General features: G+C 35.2%; 2 protein-coding genes across 6 annotated transcripts in view; one reads left to right on the top strand and one right to left on the bottom strand.

Annotated features, from left to right (window-relative positions):
• LOC131152443 (uncharacterized) overlaps positions 1-1,969 on the top strand; it is a 21,985-nt gene extending 20,016 nt beyond the window's left edge. For both annotated transcript variants that reach the window (XM_058104334.1, XM_058104335.1), the window contains exons 5-7: positions 522-765; positions 974-1,081; positions 1,584-1,969. In XM_058104334.1, coding sequence (XP_057960317.1) covers positions 522-765; positions 974-1,081; positions 1,584-1,706 — 475 coding nt within the window. In that variant the 3' untranslated portion in view covers positions 1,707-1,969. The remainder of the gene's footprint in view (positions 1-521; positions 766-973; positions 1,082-1,583) is intronic.
• The window catches only part of LOC131152469 (uncharacterized), a 19,496-nt gene extending 587 nt beyond the window's left edge, over positions 1-18,909 (bottom strand). For 2 of the 4 annotated variants that reach the window (XM_058104338.1, XM_058104339.1), the window contains exons 1-7: positions 18,636-18,857; positions 18,289-18,432; positions 14,233-14,331; positions 10,123-10,199; positions 9,865-9,973; positions 9,376-9,704; positions 6,199-6,319 (exon numbers count right to left, since the gene is read on the bottom strand). In XM_058104338.1, coding sequence (XP_057960321.1) covers positions 6,227-6,319; positions 9,376-9,704; positions 9,865-9,973; positions 10,123-10,199; positions 14,233-14,331; positions 18,289-18,432; positions 18,636-18,705 — 921 coding nt within the window. In that variant the 5' untranslated portion in view covers positions 18,706-18,857 and the 3' untranslated portion in view covers positions 6,199-6,226. Of the gene's footprint in view, positions 1-5,882; positions 9,705-9,864; positions 9,974-10,122; positions 10,200-14,232; positions 14,332-18,288; positions 18,433-18,635 lie in introns of those variants that run through there. The other 2 variants (XM_058104337.1, XM_058104336.1) reach the window with 2 other exon arrangements.

The raw sequence follows: 18,909 nt of genomic DNA, 5'->3' as shown, positions 1-18,909 counted from the left end.
AGCATGATAATTGATAAATAACACCATTATAGGGAGTAGATAATTTTAACAACCACACATTAATGTGGGCCAGAATCCAGGACCTCCTGGCAACCATAGCTCTAATGCCATGTTAAATTAGCACTTCATCTAAAAGCTTAACCTATTAGGTTGCAGGCCAACAATGTATATCAAGCTTAAATAATATCAAGATTTACTTTCAAAACCTAAATAAGATTTCTCATGAGAAGGATCACTTGACAACTAAACTACCCACCCACAAGTATCCAAATAAAATTCTAAACCACAATGTAAGTATGAACTGTTTCGCTCTTTTCTGGTACTTTATATGCATAAGAAAATATATTTTACTAGGCCTGTTGATCTCACGAATGCTTTTGTCCATTATATATCAATGTCTCTTATAATCTGGTTAATCAATTTGACTTGATTCAATCCAAGAAAAATCAGCTCAGCTACTTCAATTATTCCACTTATGCCAAAATTTTCCAAAGGGAATTTCATTTGCTGTCTTTTGCCAGATGTGAAATTATAAGAGGGGGAATGAAAGAGTACCTTACACCAATGGGACCCACACCCCTCCATGTAAACCCAATATTCGAGATAGGCCCTATTGAGCCAAGATTCTCAGAATGGTTAGTGTTTGAGGGCATCAGCGTTGATGAGAATGGGAGGCAGCACTACCTTGATGCAAGCATTGCTTACAAGCGTGCAGTACTCAATGCCATTGACTACCTCTCCAAATTTGGGTACTCCAAAGAACAGGTCTAAAATTCTCCCAGAATTGCATGTGTAATTAATCCATGAACTGACACAAGCACAAGCATCCAATATGTGTATGTACATATATATATATATATATATATAAATATATATCTGTGTGTGTGTGTGTGTGTGTGTGCATGCATGCATGGCAATGACAATGGGAGGTTTTGCTACATAACTGACCTGGTAGACATAATGTTACTGTCAGATGTATCTTCTACTATCATGCTGTCCCTGTGAAGGAAGGATTTCAGGAATAGTTGACTCCCCCAACGCTGTTGCCACCCTCGCAATTCCAACAGCTATCTTTGACCAGGTAATTAATCCCCATCCCCTTTTGTGAAACTTAAAAGTAACACATTACATATTTTGGTAAGACACAGAAATCATTCCATTTTCACTAGAAAATAATTCAGGAGTTATCCCATGCAGCAATACTCATTATTGCCACATCAGGAAGTGGTAAAAAGCTGAGGAATCGTAAATGTGAAAAATGTTTGGCTAAAATGATAATTTATAACATGAAAAGAGAAACCCTCGTGCTCGTTAGTTCTCTTTTCTTAATAGACGATTCCCATCAACTAGATATCCATACACGTTGCACTTCCAACCCAACTAAACTTATAAGTGAAGAATTTGAGATTCTTCTTACATGCTCCTAGTTAATTCTACTTCCTTCAAGTGATCAAGATTCGCTTAGAATCAATTTTAACAAGTTCAACAGCATTTAAGTTATCGCGTGAACAAGGACTCAATTTTGGAATGCAATAACATGTTTGATTTCATGCATCTTGGAAGCTAACAGTTGTGGTGCGCAGGATGTTCGTCCAAAAACCAACAAAGTACCAATTGGGCCGCGGATAGTAAGAAATCCAGATGTCCTCAAATGCACTTATGATGGAAGCTTGCCCATTACAAAGAACCCAAGTGCCACAAAATAACTATTATCAAGACAACTAAATAGAAGAAGCAAATAAGCAGGATTACATTTGTTTTCCTGATGTATGGTGTTAGCGTGTTGTGCTATTTGTTTGTATTAACACGTGCAATGGAGTGGGGGTTCTGGTAGCTTGATATACATTGTTTGCCTACCCCTAACATTTCAAAAGTGCTCAAGATTTTGAGACTAAGTGGTTACTTAACAACATACACGCCTAAAAGTCATTATTCCTTATAATCGTATTGCAAAATTTATAGATGAAAAGTTTGAATTGTGGACAGGATAATTTTTCTCTTGTTAGGTAGTATTAATGATAAATTTTATGGGTAAGTATCATGTGTACTCTTAAACTGTTTAGTATTCTTCAATCTAATGAAAAAATCCCAATTCAAAATGACATTTTCACCTAATAAATTTTAAGCAATCAGGAACACATTCAAATAAAGAAAACAGATTGCGAGAACTTTGATCCAGTTGTTCCTTGCAATTTTTAGCCCAAGTCCCCAACCCCACGCGGCTGAAAGGGAAGTGAATGGCAAATAGAAGATCCATAACTATGACCCCAACCCCACATGGCTGAAAGGGAAGTGAATGGCAAATAGAAGATCCATAACTATGACCCCAACCCCACATGGCTGAAAGGGAAGTAAATGGCATCCATAACTATGACCATAAGGGGATGCTCATCTTCCATCCAGTTGGAAAACTGAAAATACAAAGGTGATCCCTACAACCTCTAGCATGCGTTATTAACATCCTATTCATCATCTTGATGTTACTTAGCAGCTGATGTGAAATTAAATAGAGTAGACCAATAAAAACAAACATGAAAGCTTATGTACTCAACTGCCTCGACACTAATTTCATAAAATACACATGCTTTTTGCTCTTTTAAAGATGACCAAGGCAACACATATGTTGAAGGAAGACCAAAAAAACAAAAGTAAAAACTAAAAACAAAACAAAACCCAAACAGAAGGTGCTTCATGTAGCACTTAAGGCATGCCTAAGTCAATAGAAAGACCAAGAAGACCTTAAGTCCTATTGGCTATCTTTCAGCCCCTTGAGAGTTTGGCATGGCCGCATGGCCAAGGCAGTGACAGGCATGGCTGTAATGGATGATCCTGCATGGGATCTGTCAGTTAAAACACAATGTGGTTCGGCAGGCAGCACTTAGTGTTTACGAGAGTAGCTATGCTTGGTTGCCTTGTTAGATGCATCAAAAGATCAAGGTTGGACATGGATGAGGCCATAACCTTGATCATACTATCCATGGATTGGATTTGGATAAGCTAAGTTCCTGCAGGAAGGGTGCCTCACACTATGTTTTAGGATCTTTGGACAACGGTTAAGGTATATGATGTGAGTTTGGATATGACTGGTTGCATGGCAGTATCTATGTCGGTTGCAAGTGTGTTCCAGTACACATGCACTATAGAATGGAAAAGCATACGGACACATGCTTGGAATTCAAACTGATTATGGCAGTTACTGATGGCTTATACTAACTTTGTCCCAGGACGTGAGAGGAATTCCTTGTGACAAATATGAGGCACTTATATTGGAATTTTGTGTCCCAGTGGCACATGCTGGTTGGATACAGCAAATCCTAGGCAGTGGGGTTGAGGGGTAGAATCCATTAACATGTCTGAGGCACCAAGAGAATTCGCATGGTGCTCTGGCGTGTTCATGGATTGAGTATATTTCCTTTATCTGATGAATGATTAGGGTTGGGAGCTATTGCTCCTATAATGTCCTGTGTACCTTGTGTGCGCATTTTCGTGATGAACACTTACAGTATTGTTTAACCAACAAATTCAAGTGGTAATTTGGTTGTAACCAAGTATGGCTTTGGTCTCATCACAGATTAAAAACCCACGTGAAAATTCAGCCCTATGACACTCTCTATGGCAAGAACAACCATGCCTACATTTGGTCAAGGCATAGTCCTGACTCCTAACATTTAAGTTTCAGGTGGGCATCGAATGCCCATGTTTTGGGGATATCTTAAGAATTCAATATGCCTACCACGTAGGATTTCCATGAAATCCCAAATATGGGCACCCAACATTGTAGAACATTCCTCAGTATCCTGCACGATAATCCAAGCTAAATCCCCCCCCCCCAATGTTTCTCCTACTTTATAAGGCACTTTTTCATTATTGCCTATTGGAAATATCCTCGAACTTTAAACATCCATTTCTTACATCAAAAAACTATTTCCAACATGACATTGACTGCCAAGAAAAAATATCATGCATAATTATCAATAATATTTCATATGCTATCTAGCAAAGTCCCCCATTTTCAACTTCACAACAAAAACTCGAGCTGCATCTAAGTATATGTGCATCAACAAATCAGCATTAGACTTTACAATGAAAAAGGGTTTATGCAGCTATTTGGACCTCATCCATTCAATAAATTTTTTGGAAAAATTTTAAAAATTTTGTGCTTGGAATAATTAGTAGGATTGCTGGTGTTTCTCTTATTTGACCAAACAGGATTATTGCAACATCATTTAATCATCTCCTAAACCCTAAGCCTCCAAAGTTGCTTGTAGTCCACTTTTCTTTTGAATTTGGCTCCCCCTATGGCAAACCATGGCAAGTTAACAAAATGCAAAAAGCCAAATCAAAACCCAATTAGACTAAGATGCAAGTTGAAATCACATTTTGACTCCAACAATTTAATAAATGGTTAATATAATAAAAATCCAAAACTTTTAGCCCATCATAAAATTTTTGAAATTTTTCAGAGTTTCGATGTTTTAATAAATATTGACATTCATGGACATCTCATAATGATTTATTGTATTTTATCCAACATGGTTTTGCTTGCCCTTAATTCAACTATTAAGTTTCCAAATAGTGCATGCTTCTTATACAATACTAGAAAACATGTTTTGCAATAAGGATGGTTATCAAGCATTAGCTCAGCTTTCTTGGTTGGATCTCCCCAATCAAAAATATCAATCCCCCCCATCCCCAGCCCAAAAAAGAAAAAAACCAATGGGATCATTTGCAAGAATTTTTTTTCCCATTCTGCTCTATTAAGATCTAAATTCATCATTACAACATTTGATCACTCTACTAGTTCATTAGAAATGTATGGAAGCTAAAGTTTACATTATTTAAGTCTATTACCGATATCTGTAAGACAATAACTGGATCAATCACATTATTAGTTTTGGCAATTGGCAGAACCAAAATGCCAAAACTGAAAAAGATTCCAATGAGCTCACCAAACCATTTCATGTGAGGTACCGAGGTGCATGGAGAAGGGTAAATTAGAGCCTGTTTGGTATCGTTGTTATTTTCTGTTTTCTATTTATGTGTTTTCAGTGAAGAAACAAATTATAAAAACAAGTTTGTTTATGCTGTCAGTTTCCTATTTTTGTTGCCGACTTTCGGTTGTTTGCCAAAAAACTGAAAATCAGATTTTACGATTTTCAGTTGTTTTGGCAACCTGTTGCAAGAAATTTTAACATCCATAAATGATTTTTTTTTATTAAATTATTCATTTTATACACTTTTACATTAAAATCAAAATTAAATGATCATGTGAATTTAAATATAATTAAAAGAAAAAACAAAGTAAATTTGAAAAAAATAGTAATAAAGCCAATTACAAAATACTTTTACAATTTTCAATTGCCATGTCCAATAAACTTTTTTTTGTAAAGGAAAATTTGAAAGTAGAACAATTAAAGTAAAATAATTATAATAAATTTTAATTTTCTTAGAGTAATTTTTTTAATGTGTCTTATTTATAATATTTTCATTTTAATCATATTTTTAAAGATAAAAATCAGCATTTTTAATTAAGTTTTTAATTTGTATTAGTTTTATAAATGTTAACTAAACGGGTTGCTAGTTTCTAGGTTTTAGTTTCTATTTCTGATTTTTGGTTTTCGTTTCCAGTTTTGGTTTCTCTAATTTTTGATAGTGATACCAAACAGCACCTAAACAAATGTGTTCTTATAATCTATTTTTTCACTATGAAGAAACAAAAACAGAAAACAACAATGATACTAAACAGACCCTTATATTCCTTAACTGGTTTCCAAAATTTTCTCATAATTACTCGTCAATAAGCACATAAAACAATAAACATCTCCCAAGTTTAATGTAAAAAAGACAATAACAAAAGAATGATGTCTACAGCGAACACAGCATTTAGCAAACTAGTTGTTCTGTTAGACAACTAAGCATGAAGTATTTCTTTCATGCAATTTTTAGTTTAATGCTATCATAATAACTCTTGCAACAAAATTCCATGGGTTGAGAGCCAATGCACAACTCCACGAAGCCCCTACTCAGGCTTTCTTTGAGAAGCACCAAGAAAGGAATCTTAATATACATCAAGGCAACAATTAGTACAAGCTGACCAACTTTTCAAAATTTTATGAGTATTGTTTCCTAAAGTGAAGGACGGTTAGCCGAAAAGAAGGATGCCATGATTTAATCATCGCATTTGTCCAAGGAAAATACCTCAAAATCCAACGCCAATATAAAATACTCAATAATAGATAGAAAGAGTTCGATGGTGTTGGAGAGATGGGCATTGGATACCGAAAGACCAAAGCCAAAGATCCAACTCAACGCTCAAGACCTGTAAAAAGAAGCCTTGGAATTAAAAGAATAGAAGTACAAAAAAAGGGAATAAAACTGAGAAACGAATTTCTGAATTGCTGCAAAAAAAATAATAACATAGAATGGAATACAGCACAATGATAAAAAATGTATGAAAATATTATTGACAAGGAAAAATGAACACGGGAAAAAAAATTAATGCAACAGGAAACGCCATATAAGAGTTCCTAATAACACATGGGAATCATTGTCTGCCAATAGAAAATACACCCTAAGATATGCTTTCAAAATATTCACTTCTAATGAATTCTCATGTCTACACTTTTTAATTGGAAAAAGATGTTAGTTTATTAATATATAAATATGCCATGAGAGGCATCTTGAAAGCACAAAAGATATACTAATAAAAGGAGCATCAAGACCTCCACCTAATATATGTATAAACTATCAATAGAATATACAATATCCATATTGGAACTATCAACAAATTTTACAAAATCAACAACTATCAGGAGATTATGAAAATTATGGTTCAATAATGTTTTCCTTCTACAACTGTGAAATTACTTCTACAATTGTTGATCCATAATTATTATGATTTGCCACTGCACAAAATCATATATTCCAAACTACCCCATATTAACCACAATAAAGATGAATTTGTTACCATTTTACATTGAAATAAATCACTAATTTCACAGGTAATGTAGCAATATGCTATACCCCATGATGATGATATGATATCACAGCAGCTTCGATTGAAGTATTGTTGTTACTTGTTTGGTAGAATACTAGAATCATTTGATGTCAATTATGTAAAACCCTATGTGTGTGAGGGAGAGGAGCAAAACTGTAATTAGAGACGTTTTCTTCCGACATTCCAGCCTTAGAGCTAAGTGCACAATCATTTCCCCCCACAACCTTCAAAGCCCAGAAATTTCTTACGGGACCAATATTGGCAACACTAACTCGATGTTAAAGGTGATACATCCAAACCTGAAGGGCATAGGTTCAAACTACAGAAACAATCGAAGGTAATATTGTATATGTCCTGCCCTCCCCGTTCCCCAACTGCATGGGAGCCTTGTGCAGTGGGTGTTACAATACCAACATTGGCGAGCCTCCCAAGCACAACATGGTTCACATATTTTTAAAGCAATTTTCAATTACAAAGACATGGAAGGCATCAACATTGAGTGCAAATGCAGCAATTATCAGTGATTCAATGCTTAAATGACTTTTTTAGGAGTTGATTAAGAAATTATTCTTAAAGGGCCTAATGTAATCTATAATTCATCAATTTGCTTGGTCCACTCAAATTTCATTTAGGATCACCCCCACCAACCCCCCCCCCCCCCAAAACCGGGAAAAAGAGAGAGAGAGAGAGGCATTCTTTCCCACAATGCCTAAAAGCATGAAAATTAATTAGTATCCTTAACATTTGATACATAAATTAAAAAAAAAATAATAAGCCTTTGAACCTCAAATTGAATGAACAAGGAAAAGAAAGGGTATAATTGATGGAGAAACACAGCTCCAGGTAAAATGAGGCAGAGGGTGTGGTTGTTAAGGGGACGGCTTATGCAATAAGACTTTCCCCACCCTCAACCCCACTTTATAAGAAAAAAAAGGAGGTTCCAAATATAAGATAAGTGCATCCTCTAAAACCCTCAAAACCTAGATTTGAACTTTGGTTGTCTAGAGTTTTTAAATAAAAGATGTTGTTTCTAGAACTCATCAATTAAAACTATGCCGTGAAAAGAGTGAAACGAATTTCTGGTTTATGTTTCGAGAAATCTGTTAAAAAAACATACACAAACAAAAAAAAAATGAGAGTGGAGGTTTTTCGAGTGGACAATGACATGGATGGTCTCTTCTTCCGATATTAGGCCTAGACCATCTCATTAAACAATTCGACATTTGAATTTTAATTATATAATTTTTCACAACTGTTAGTGTCATACTTAAATATAATAGGAGCAACAGATAACTTTTACTTTTTTTAATATGTTTGACTTTGGGACTGAGAAAATCTCAAGGGAGTCAACCCGTGATAATTATCATCATAAATGTATCATAGTTACACACATACACACACACAGAGGTTAGCACTAATCAATAATGTTGGGATCTTATGACACAAAACAGTGTCATTGCTCATGTTATTGTATTGAGTTTTGATCAAAATATATCACCAGGAAATTTCATTTGGCATGAATGTTCATAATATTGATTTAAAATGTTAAATGTGCCATATAATCTTCAATGTTTTTCTTCTTTTCATTTATTCACATATTCCAAGCTAGTTTAGAAAAGGAAATCTCTCCAACTTTCTCCAAAACAGACAGTGAGCTTGAGTACAAAAATTTTGGGAATACAAAAAATTTAATTAATTTTTAAGCAGTAACATTAGGAATCATGATCTTTCTATATGCAAGTTAATAGTCTTGCAGTTCCAGAAGCACATGTACAGGTTTCTCCGATAGATTTTAAATTTAAGCTCAAAAAACACACTGCCTATGTCCTGCTAATGCATGTGGCACGAATGTGTGCTAAAATTTTAATTGCCAACAAAATTCCCCAACTGTCCGTCATTTTGCAGCAACAAAAGGCATTTCATTCATAGTATAACAGTGACAGGAGCAAAGGACAATAAGGCCAGTCAACACTTCAGTACAATGTAACAAAAGAAATTGATCCCATGCAGATAAATAGAACAGCACCACTATTGACAGGTATTAGACAATGCAATACAATGAGCGGATGTTTATCGAGCAACATAAACTCAAAGACTGATCAAAGAACAAAAAGCAAATGCTACATGCTATAACCAAAAACCTAAATGTATATATATATATATGTACGGAGAGAGAGAGAGAGAGAGTTTTGTGTTATTAATACAGTCTCATTTGACATTAATATGGTTTCACAAACAGGAATGTCTCTCTAAAAGTTCGTCACTACCATTTTTTAAAAGAAAATGCACTCGAAAGGAAAAAGAATTCCAAGAAATATTAGCTGGACAAAGAAAAACCTGGATAGAAGAAACACATACAAGAGAGATTTGGAGCATACCTGCTTCCCAGATTTTAGCTTGATCAATTCCCTCATTTTTTCCACAGCATATATGGAGCAAGCCCGTAGCTCTACTTCCTCCTCACTGCCTGAGCCTATTTCACTATTGGCCTCAATACTGCTGGCCAGGGATGAACTATATCTTAGCACACCAAGCTGCTGAAGTACAGCAGGAACAATATAATCCGCAAATATAGTAATTGAGCCTATGTCACAAAACTCGCCATATCTTTTGCCCTTGAACGCTCCCCATAAATCTGCTGCAAATATCTGAGCCCTTTTATACAAGAATACCTGGTGGCCTTTGTACACTGAGTGATCTCGGAAGCCTTCAACATTCAAATTAAAATATTTAGTTTCCTCACAAGTCACAAGTTACTTCGTTCAAGGGACAATAAACAACCATGTCAAGGACGCAAGGGGCTATCATATTTAATAATTTGAAGAATAAATAAATAAAAACAAAAAAAAAAATGCAAAAAGATGTACCAGGAAAGTGACGTGTAATAAGAGCTACAAGCTTCACAGCTGACTTATCACAAGACTTCACAAGATTAGATGCTTTTCCATCAAAGCTTTGTTCTAGTTCAAGTCCAACCTGAGCCATACAAACTGAATGATATCAAAGCGACTGGAGGAAAAAAATCCACTTACCCAAAAAAAATGATTATGATTAAATATCACATAATACATATAAATAAATATGATTAATGTTAAGACAACTAAAATTGAAAAGTTTAATTTTACCTCATGCAATAAGCGAACCCGTTCATCCTCCAAAGGAAGCAGCCTTGGCCACTTCAACAATTCACGTAACTGAGGACCTGAAAGCAATTTTTAATCTAATTAATTTGTTAATCGATGGAAATTCATCTCCTCAGTAAGAGCAACAAGATTTCTCCAATATCGGATGAAAAACAATATAATAATCTAAAAAAAGGGCAATATGTTATCCTCAAATAAAGGGGAATAGTTTTTACAATGATTTCTTTATCCAGTAACCAAGGTATCTCCAATATCGGATGAACAAACAATATAATACTCTAAAAAAAGGCAATATGTTATCCTCAAATAAAGGGGAATAGTTCTTACATTGATTTCTCTATCCAGTAACCAAAGTTAAAATATTGCTGGTCTAGTTTGAGGCTGGCAAAGATTCTACATATAAAGTCTACTTAACTAAATTGACATGAGTCAATTATATCTATTCCGCTGATTACTTCTTCTATAGATATATAAGGGCCTTACATCCAATGGGCTATAAACAAGTCAAATTTACATTAAGCACCATTTGGGCCCCCTTTTTTGCTCCAAATATTCATGAGCAGTATTTTCTCATATTATTCATATAAAAAGCAACATACATTGGGCTCAAAGTTAATGAGGCTATAGTTGTCTTTGCTCTGCCATTAGCTTAATAGAATTCGAAATAAGATAGCACTTATTTTGGCAACCAAATTCGGATTTCCAGTTGAGACCACAAATTCAAGTTCATTTCTCGTTTTACTCTGAACATTTATTATTTCAGGGAAAAAAACATTAGCAATGTGAGAGTGCTTATGAGCACGTGAAGTAATATGGAATTTCAGTAAGTTTTTTATGCGGCCAAAGAAATTAAACAAAAAGAGGGAATTTATCAACCAAAGATTTGATTTACTGGTGGTAAGGATGAAAAAGGTTTTACTTGGGCGTTGAGTTAAATTTTGAGGTTGAGTGGTGTTCACAATACAATAAAAACACTGTTCACTTGCTGCAGTTTGAATACAGTTTGCAAGTACTGTATCAGTACATCTCACAAGGGTATTTTTGGGTTTTTACCAATGGGTCCTATTTTAGGGGTATTTTGGATATTTATTTTGAAGTTTGTTTTAGGTTCAATGGTCAAGATTATTTTATTGTCCGGGTTAAGCTAGCAAGAGGCATATAAAAGCTTTGGATTGACTTTCTCTAAAGATTTTCAATGAAGAATTATCTACATTTGCAACAAACTCATTAATCCGAAACCCTAGACAGAGAGGTTTTCTTCTTCCTACGAAAAACTGTTAGAACCTATCATTGTGAGGCTAATTATTTTATGCTTATTATCTGTGTTATTCTAATTAATTGGTGTCCAAATCAGATCAAATCCCTAAGGGGCTGTTTTGTAAAAGTTCGAATATAGTTTTTTGTATCTACAACAGCGAGGCACAAAAAAATACACAAAATTCACATTTGGAAGCGATTTCAAAAAACTGCTTTTGGTTATGTATCCAAAAGCAACCCTGAGCAATGCAGGTTTTAGGAAATGATATTAAGGTGTTTTCTGTGTTTCCGTGTACAGTTTCCTGAATGCAATGAAGACACAGGTATGGGATATAACCAATTTTTCACTAAAATAATAATAATAATAATAATAATAATAATAATAATAATAATAATAGTGATGATCATCATCATCACCATCATTATTACATCAACAAATTGCCACTTCGATCAACCTTAACCAAATGCAGTTCCACTTTTTTTCATTTCCAGGAACAATTTCGAAAACAGTTAACTAAACATGTGTTTGAGTATAAAAAATACATGATAAAATCCCTTCTTTTTATTTTCAAAAAACAACAATATGGAAACTTGTTTTTGAATCCTTAATTACACGGACCGTAATCATCTAGCCCTAATTTCTCTTTTTTTCCAGTTTCCTTCTCAAATCAGAACCCAAAATCAATTTCCCTTGTCTTCTTGTATACAACAACAGCAACAAAACCAACCTCAAGTCCCAGTGGGTGGGGTCGGCTACATGAATCCTTTTCCACTAATTTAAGCAATCATGGACCATTTCTTTTGACAAATTCAAGGCTATTAAACTCTTACTATCTCATTCCTTGTTATCTTGTACCACTTCAGGAAATTTATAATAAGGATTGTAGAGGGTCTTGCAGATTTTTCTTTGAGGATTTTTTTATTTTTCTACTGCTAATATTGTGTTACATAAAATTGTGTTAAAATTTCCATAAACATTTTCGGGATTGTTTAGAAGCTATTTTAGGTAAACTAGGGCCAATTTGGGTCTGACTTATGTAGATATTTAGAAGGGTCTTTGGTCAGCATATAAATGTATCTAAAAGCTTAAAGCATATGCGAATCTAGTTACAACTTAGTTTTCAAGAGCTCTAAATGTTCATATGTGAGAGGGGCAGCCTCGACTCAACAGTAGCGTTACATCAAAACATGAAGGTCACGGATTCAAATGACGAAAATAGCCTCACCAAGTATGGAGGTAAGACTGCATGCATCTTGCCATCCCCAAAACCCCAATGGTGTGAGAACCTTGTGCACTGGGTTATTACATTTTTTTTGTATGTTTATATGGAATTAGATTCATTACTTAGCTTTGCACTAAGCGTGTCAGTTCTGGGTGCTTTAAAGGAGGGATATTCTCTGACATCCAACTAGATTGGCTAACTTTATTGGTTTGTTCAATGCTTTTTCCTTCGTTTTTTCACTATTTTTTTTTTGTCTGTTTTGTTTAGGAGGATTTCTTATTCTCTTTTTTTTATATATTCTTCCTTCTTTAATGAAATCATTTTATTTTGTTATCAAAAAAATTTGTATGTTTATGTATAATTTTGAAACAAAAATTGAAAACATTTTAAAGTTGTTCTCAAATAGATAAATGTGGGTTAAACTGAAACATATGAAAGTTTCATTTTGTTTGAAAGTTTTAAAAGCATAGACACCACATTTATGAACATGGATTTGAGCCCTAGGGTTAAATATGTGGATTTGGGCAGAACTAAATACAAATTCAAAATGAATTTTGTTCAAATCCATACAATTCTAAATCCAAGGTTTCAACTCCATGTTTAGAACACAGTGTAAATTGAAAACTTATTTATCAAAAAAATAAAAACACGGTAAAAGGCAAACTTGAGACTTGGGATCCAATAATGGAATTGCATCATATCGCAACCATTCTAGTCCCTACTATCTTGCCCACACAAAGATGACATAAGAAAAAGGACAGCAGTTCCATTTTCCTGAACTAAAACTTTCTATAATACACCTCTTAAGAATATTTTTGGGGTCCACATTTGACTGTTCCATTTCCCACTCTTAACAGTAATTTTCTTTGAGCTTTTTTCCCAATTAAAATTGCAATGAGCATTGAGATATGTTTAGAGGTATTGAGCATTTGCAAGCTCTAATAACTTCAATTCGAGAGCTATAGTCTTGCATATCAATCATTCTCCAAGCTAGTATAGTTTGATTTGTATTTCTTACTCAAGAGTGATATTCCTTCCTCTGTAATCTTGTGAGCTTGTGTGGTTTTGAAATGGTTGTTAACCCTTAAGTGGAGAGGAAACTTGTATTGCTTGCTAGGGAGCAAACTAGTAAGGATTCAGTTGATGGTGAAAATCTCAAGGAAGGCTCATCTTTGAGAAAAGAATTTAGGCCAGATTTCCAGGCGTCTATAAAAATCATATGCAATTTCTCTTCCCTTACCCTCTTCTAATTCACTGTCACTTGATTTTAAAAAAAAAAGAGTGCTTGCAATCACTTCATGATTTTTTAAAACCCCAACCCCAAATACCACCTCCTAAGTTGACACTTGGGAAACATAAGGAATGATAAAATTTTATGAGAAATGAAGATTATTGAAGAGTCAATTGCAGTTTTTTCCAACCTCATGCCCTTTCTTTCTCTCCACTCAAGTCCTCTTCTAAACCCTAGCTTTGGGTTCTTCTCTTCTTTTTAGACCTAAATCCATTCTTCTTCCCATATTTTTCCTCCTATTCTCTTTTTTCTTTCTCAAAATTATTGTAACCATACCTCATGAATATAAAATAAAAAGGATCAAGGGGGAATTCAAAATACCTGTGTACTGTTGCAGGCGATCAGCATCAAACGCAGATTTGTCATTTTCCAATGCTTCCTTTAGCCCCAAAGCCAAATGATCATAATTTAAATCCTTGTCTATTAAGAATAGAATGAGAATAGAGAATTAGAAATGTTATTGATTTGCACGTGTGTGCATGTATCATATGCAACCAAGGCCTCAATTTAAAATTTTCATGTCTTCAGATTCTGGCAAAGTGATGGTGCATGCAGCAGATGGCACTCAATAAAAGCATTAGTGGATAAGTTAAACTAACAGTTTCTTCTTTTATGATGAATTAAATGAAAACCAAACGCTCTGGATCTAACGTGATGAATATGGTTATTCTTTCTTCATTATTTTTTTAAGTTGGGAATCCAAGTGCTATAAAATATGTAAAATAAGAAGTAGAAAGTGTTTCAAGCATATGTTACCCTAGGAAAATGACATAAAAATAAATAAATAATAAGAAATAAATAAAAAGGGCAAAACCACTTTCTCACTCAATCTCAAACTCGATGGGGTAGGGGATGAGTAATCATACATTTACGTTACTGTGAGCCAGCCAAATCTCACAAGCAGCAAACATTTAAAGATTATTGAATATGCTAAAATACTTCACACCCATAATCCAAGGATTTGACTAGAAGAAAGCTCAACGTGATTGGTCACAAGAGCTTTTCTACCCAAATCAATTCCAATAATGATGACCCAAGGGCTTCAGAAGGCATGCATATTTCTCCAAGAGGAATTATATTTTTGCCTTCATATTCTCATAACCATTTCAAACCTTTATTTCATCTATCAGCTGTTCAAAATCATGCACTCAAGTAACACAGAGTTTTGCATGCATACAAGAAAAACATGGATTTTAAGAAAGTTTTCCACATATAGAAAGTTTTCTTATAAATTTGAAAGAAAGTTGAATTTTAGGGCTAGCATTTCTTGTACACAAGTAGGAAACCTCCTAATAGTTGTTTACTTGCTTATATTACTCCTAGAGTTGGATCGAGGGCACATGCTTGATCATGACCATTAGTTAAAAAATGAAAATGCAGGTTTAGAAATGGGGAAAGATTATCCCAAGGGTAGGCTATTCTTGCTTGCTTAGGTTGACATGTGTTATTGTGCCATTTTGTTTGCTATCCTTCCCTAGGTTTACATGGTAGTCCAAACTCAACTCGCCTAACATGAGAAGGGTTCTGCCAGGGTATAGGTTTGGTGAATGAAAAGTTGTGGCAACTAGAAGAACAATTATGTTATGATCAATCATAGCATACACACTTTAGCAACCATGCATTATGTGTTAAAAAACAAGTAACTCGTGCATCAGCTTGTTAGGAGTAACATGCCATCTAAACAATGACATGAATATTGATGATGATTGCCCAAAGCACAGATATGTCACGGAGTTTCAAAACTATGTTTTCTTCATTGCCCTTTTTATAGAATATTGGGAATCTTATTGGGCACAGCTTCATCAGACCATCCGCTTGAAACCAATCCATAGTCAATCAGACTTTTATGTTATGGAATCAGAAAAAAAAAAATCATCACCCACTTCAGCAGTCTGCCTGAATTCAGTGCCATTTTATGCAGATGGACTGCACTGAAAAAACTATTTTCAAGTACATAAAATAAAACCATTAAACTATGATTTGAAAGCATGGGCAACTGTTTAGCAACAAACAATCGCACCTAGTGACAGAAAAAGAACAGCATAAAACCTATTGAAAAATTCCTAGATTGAACTCGGCTATGAAACACCATGTCTACAAAATGGATCTTCTAGAAACTCAATTTGCACAACTGAACCTTTTCTCATGGAAATAACCATACCTTATGTAGAAACACATATCTCATAGAAAAGCTTGTAATGGAGGAAATTCCAAAATGAACATTTAAAACTTGATGATAGTTTAGAAATGGAAATAAGCAAACAATAGTTTCACAATATTTAGATCATGTAATTAGAGAGAAAAGCATTCAACTTCACTCTGCTGGCTTGTGGCTTCTAAGGATTGCTCATCAGAGTCTGATGGGTTGGCTCCAAGATTACATCCAATAATATGAGAATTAGTCAGAGTATAGACACTTGCTTTTAGGTGCGTGTGCGCATGTGGTTTTCTTTTTTTGGATGACTGCATGCATGCGCAAAGAGAGAGGAGAGGTACCACTAATAATGTTACAACCACTCATAAGCAAGTCTACAAAGTAATGTACCTTCAACAAACTAACAAGGTATAAGCCTCACAACATTAGCCACTATGCAGTATGCACCAAGAAACTTGAAGAGTGGAATGATTCCAAGGCTAGATCAAATTTAATCATTTGTTTATTGAGCACAATGCAAGCAAAAAAGGGGGTGTAATATACAGGGTACTACAACTAGAAAGCAATTATGTGGAAGGACTACAAGTCTACAACATCAAAACACGCATGAAATGGCCAAAGAAGTATGTACAGCTGAGGAGAAATACTTGTTCGAGCAAGAGGCTCCTCATTTCCTTTTAGATGGCACTTTATTACTAACAAGGAACAATGTATGAGAAAGTAGCTTAGCTAACTAAAGCAACAAATGGCAATCACTGAGAGCAAATTCAAGGAACTCCACTCAGGTACAGGGGTGTGAAATTAAGGGCACTAACCACATGAAATACAGTCAATGCACTATTAAGACCTATGGGAATTTCAAGAAACAATTTTACTACAAGTGATAGGTAGTGGTAGGAGTTGGAATGAGTCAAATGACACTAATAAGAGTGCTGCAGCCTCACATTAAAAAGCATAAAAAGCTTTTAAATGATTTTTTTCTTGAAGTGTGCAGATGGGCTACAACATTGGGAAAAGGTGAAGCCATGAAATTGCCACCACCACCAAACAGAATCCACAATCAAGCTCGAAAAGTTCTTCCATGCCAATACCAGCACAAATGACCACAATCAAGATCAACACAATGATCATGAGGGAAAGCCTTTGTGCATTGGATGAGGTCCTAACACTGCCAGAAAGAGTCTCTTAACTGATTTTCTTTTCTACAAGAACAAGGATATTTATATAATGCCAATAATTTATGACACTCAACCACACACACTAGGAATGGAGTTCCAAGAATTCAAAAAGAAAAAAAGTCAGCACAAAGTTCTTTTGGTATAAGGAATAAAGGCCTATTAGATTACTGCTGTATGTCTTTATAGTCGACAATGAACTTGCAATAGTATGGCTGTGACCAAGACAAAACCAGACCTTAATTAAAAAGGTAAACTACATCACAAGTCTCTAAAGTTACACTGAAATGCACTTTATGAAGGTGCAACACAATCATATTCAGCTGTTGAGAGAATGACTGGCTGGAATGTCATCGGACAACTAACTGGAAGCAGATTTCCTTTGCTAGGGCAACACAAGCATATTGAGCTGTCCACTTGCATGGGATAAACTTGAGTTCATTTTAAAATATCTAAATGCAGTCTTGATAATTACAATATGAATGTGTCAAACTTCTATAAAATTGAAAAGAGGTCATGAATCATCAAGTCACAGCTCAGTACCCTGAACAAAATCAACAGCTAAGTAGGCAGACAGCCGAGAGGAATCAGATGCCCATGTAGAGGGAAATGTCTCATTATCAAATCATCAACTGAGCATAGGGCTTTTCTGTATGAAGTACATGAATTTCTTTGAAGTTTCTTTGCACCATTTTATTCTCATGCAATTGATTAGTTTCGAGCAATGAACTAAAACCAATTTGCTTAGCAGTAGTACAGCTTGCCCAAGATAATGGCCATCTACTGCTTAGTACAAAGCTTATATCAATTGTAATTGGCCGACTAAGAAGGAGACAGTAGATAAACAACTGCAATTTTGGCAGAAGCCATTCAAAAGCCACTTTCTAACAAACCCAATACAAAATGCCTTGAAGCAGTGCTATCATGACCAAAAGAAGTAATTAATAAACAAGTCTTGTCAAAAATGATGTATCACCCATCATAAATAATCAGAATGTAACTCACGCCGAAATCAATCCATAAATTGTAGAAAGGATAACAGCGTACCTGGCCAAAAACAAAAATTCAATGCATCCAAAACAAATAGATACTGAACGGTGAGTGGACCATTGTCAAAATAATGAATCCCTTCAAAATCCCATTCAACTTTCGGGATAGAGTTGAGAATATTGTCCACGACTTTCTCTATTCCTGCGTACAAACCGCATAGCTGAAGTTAAGTAGTACGTAAATACACAATCAGATCATTAAACACACAAATGCACTTGAAACTACCACACAAAAGGCCTGCGGAGCCTCGACTATAAATGCAGCCGACGAGACCACAAATTTTGAATAAACCTCCTCTACAAACTAAACACGGGAAATAAAAACTCGAGCAGAGAAGAGAGAACCTGAAGAATCCACGACGACGTGAGAAGAGCGGCTGGCGACCCAAGCAGAGCTTGCCCTAACCTCGTCCATGGCGTCTGGGAAGGGGAATGAAACAGAAAGCGCGTCGCAGCCGCCGCAGCCGCCTTGGGTGTGCGTCGGGCGTGGGGGGATGAATGTGAGTCATTGGGGCCTGAAGTAAGAGCCCTAAATAGAAGTAGAGAAGGAAACGGGGATAGGTGGGGCGGCGTGCGAGCAGCGCGGACCACTGGTTCCCAATTCGAAGTTTCCCGCTTC

This window comes from Malania oleifera, chromosome 1 (genome assembly GCF_029873635.1).
Source record: "Malania oleifera isolate guangnan ecotype guangnan chromosome 1, ASM2987363v1, whole genome shotgun sequence".
In the NCBI taxonomy this organism is placed as follows: domain Eukaryota; kingdom Viridiplantae; phylum Streptophyta; class Magnoliopsida; order Santalales; family Ximeniaceae; genus Malania; species Malania oleifera.
Note: the sequence above shows the minus strand (reverse complement) of the source record. Positions and strands in the feature narration are given on the sequence as shown.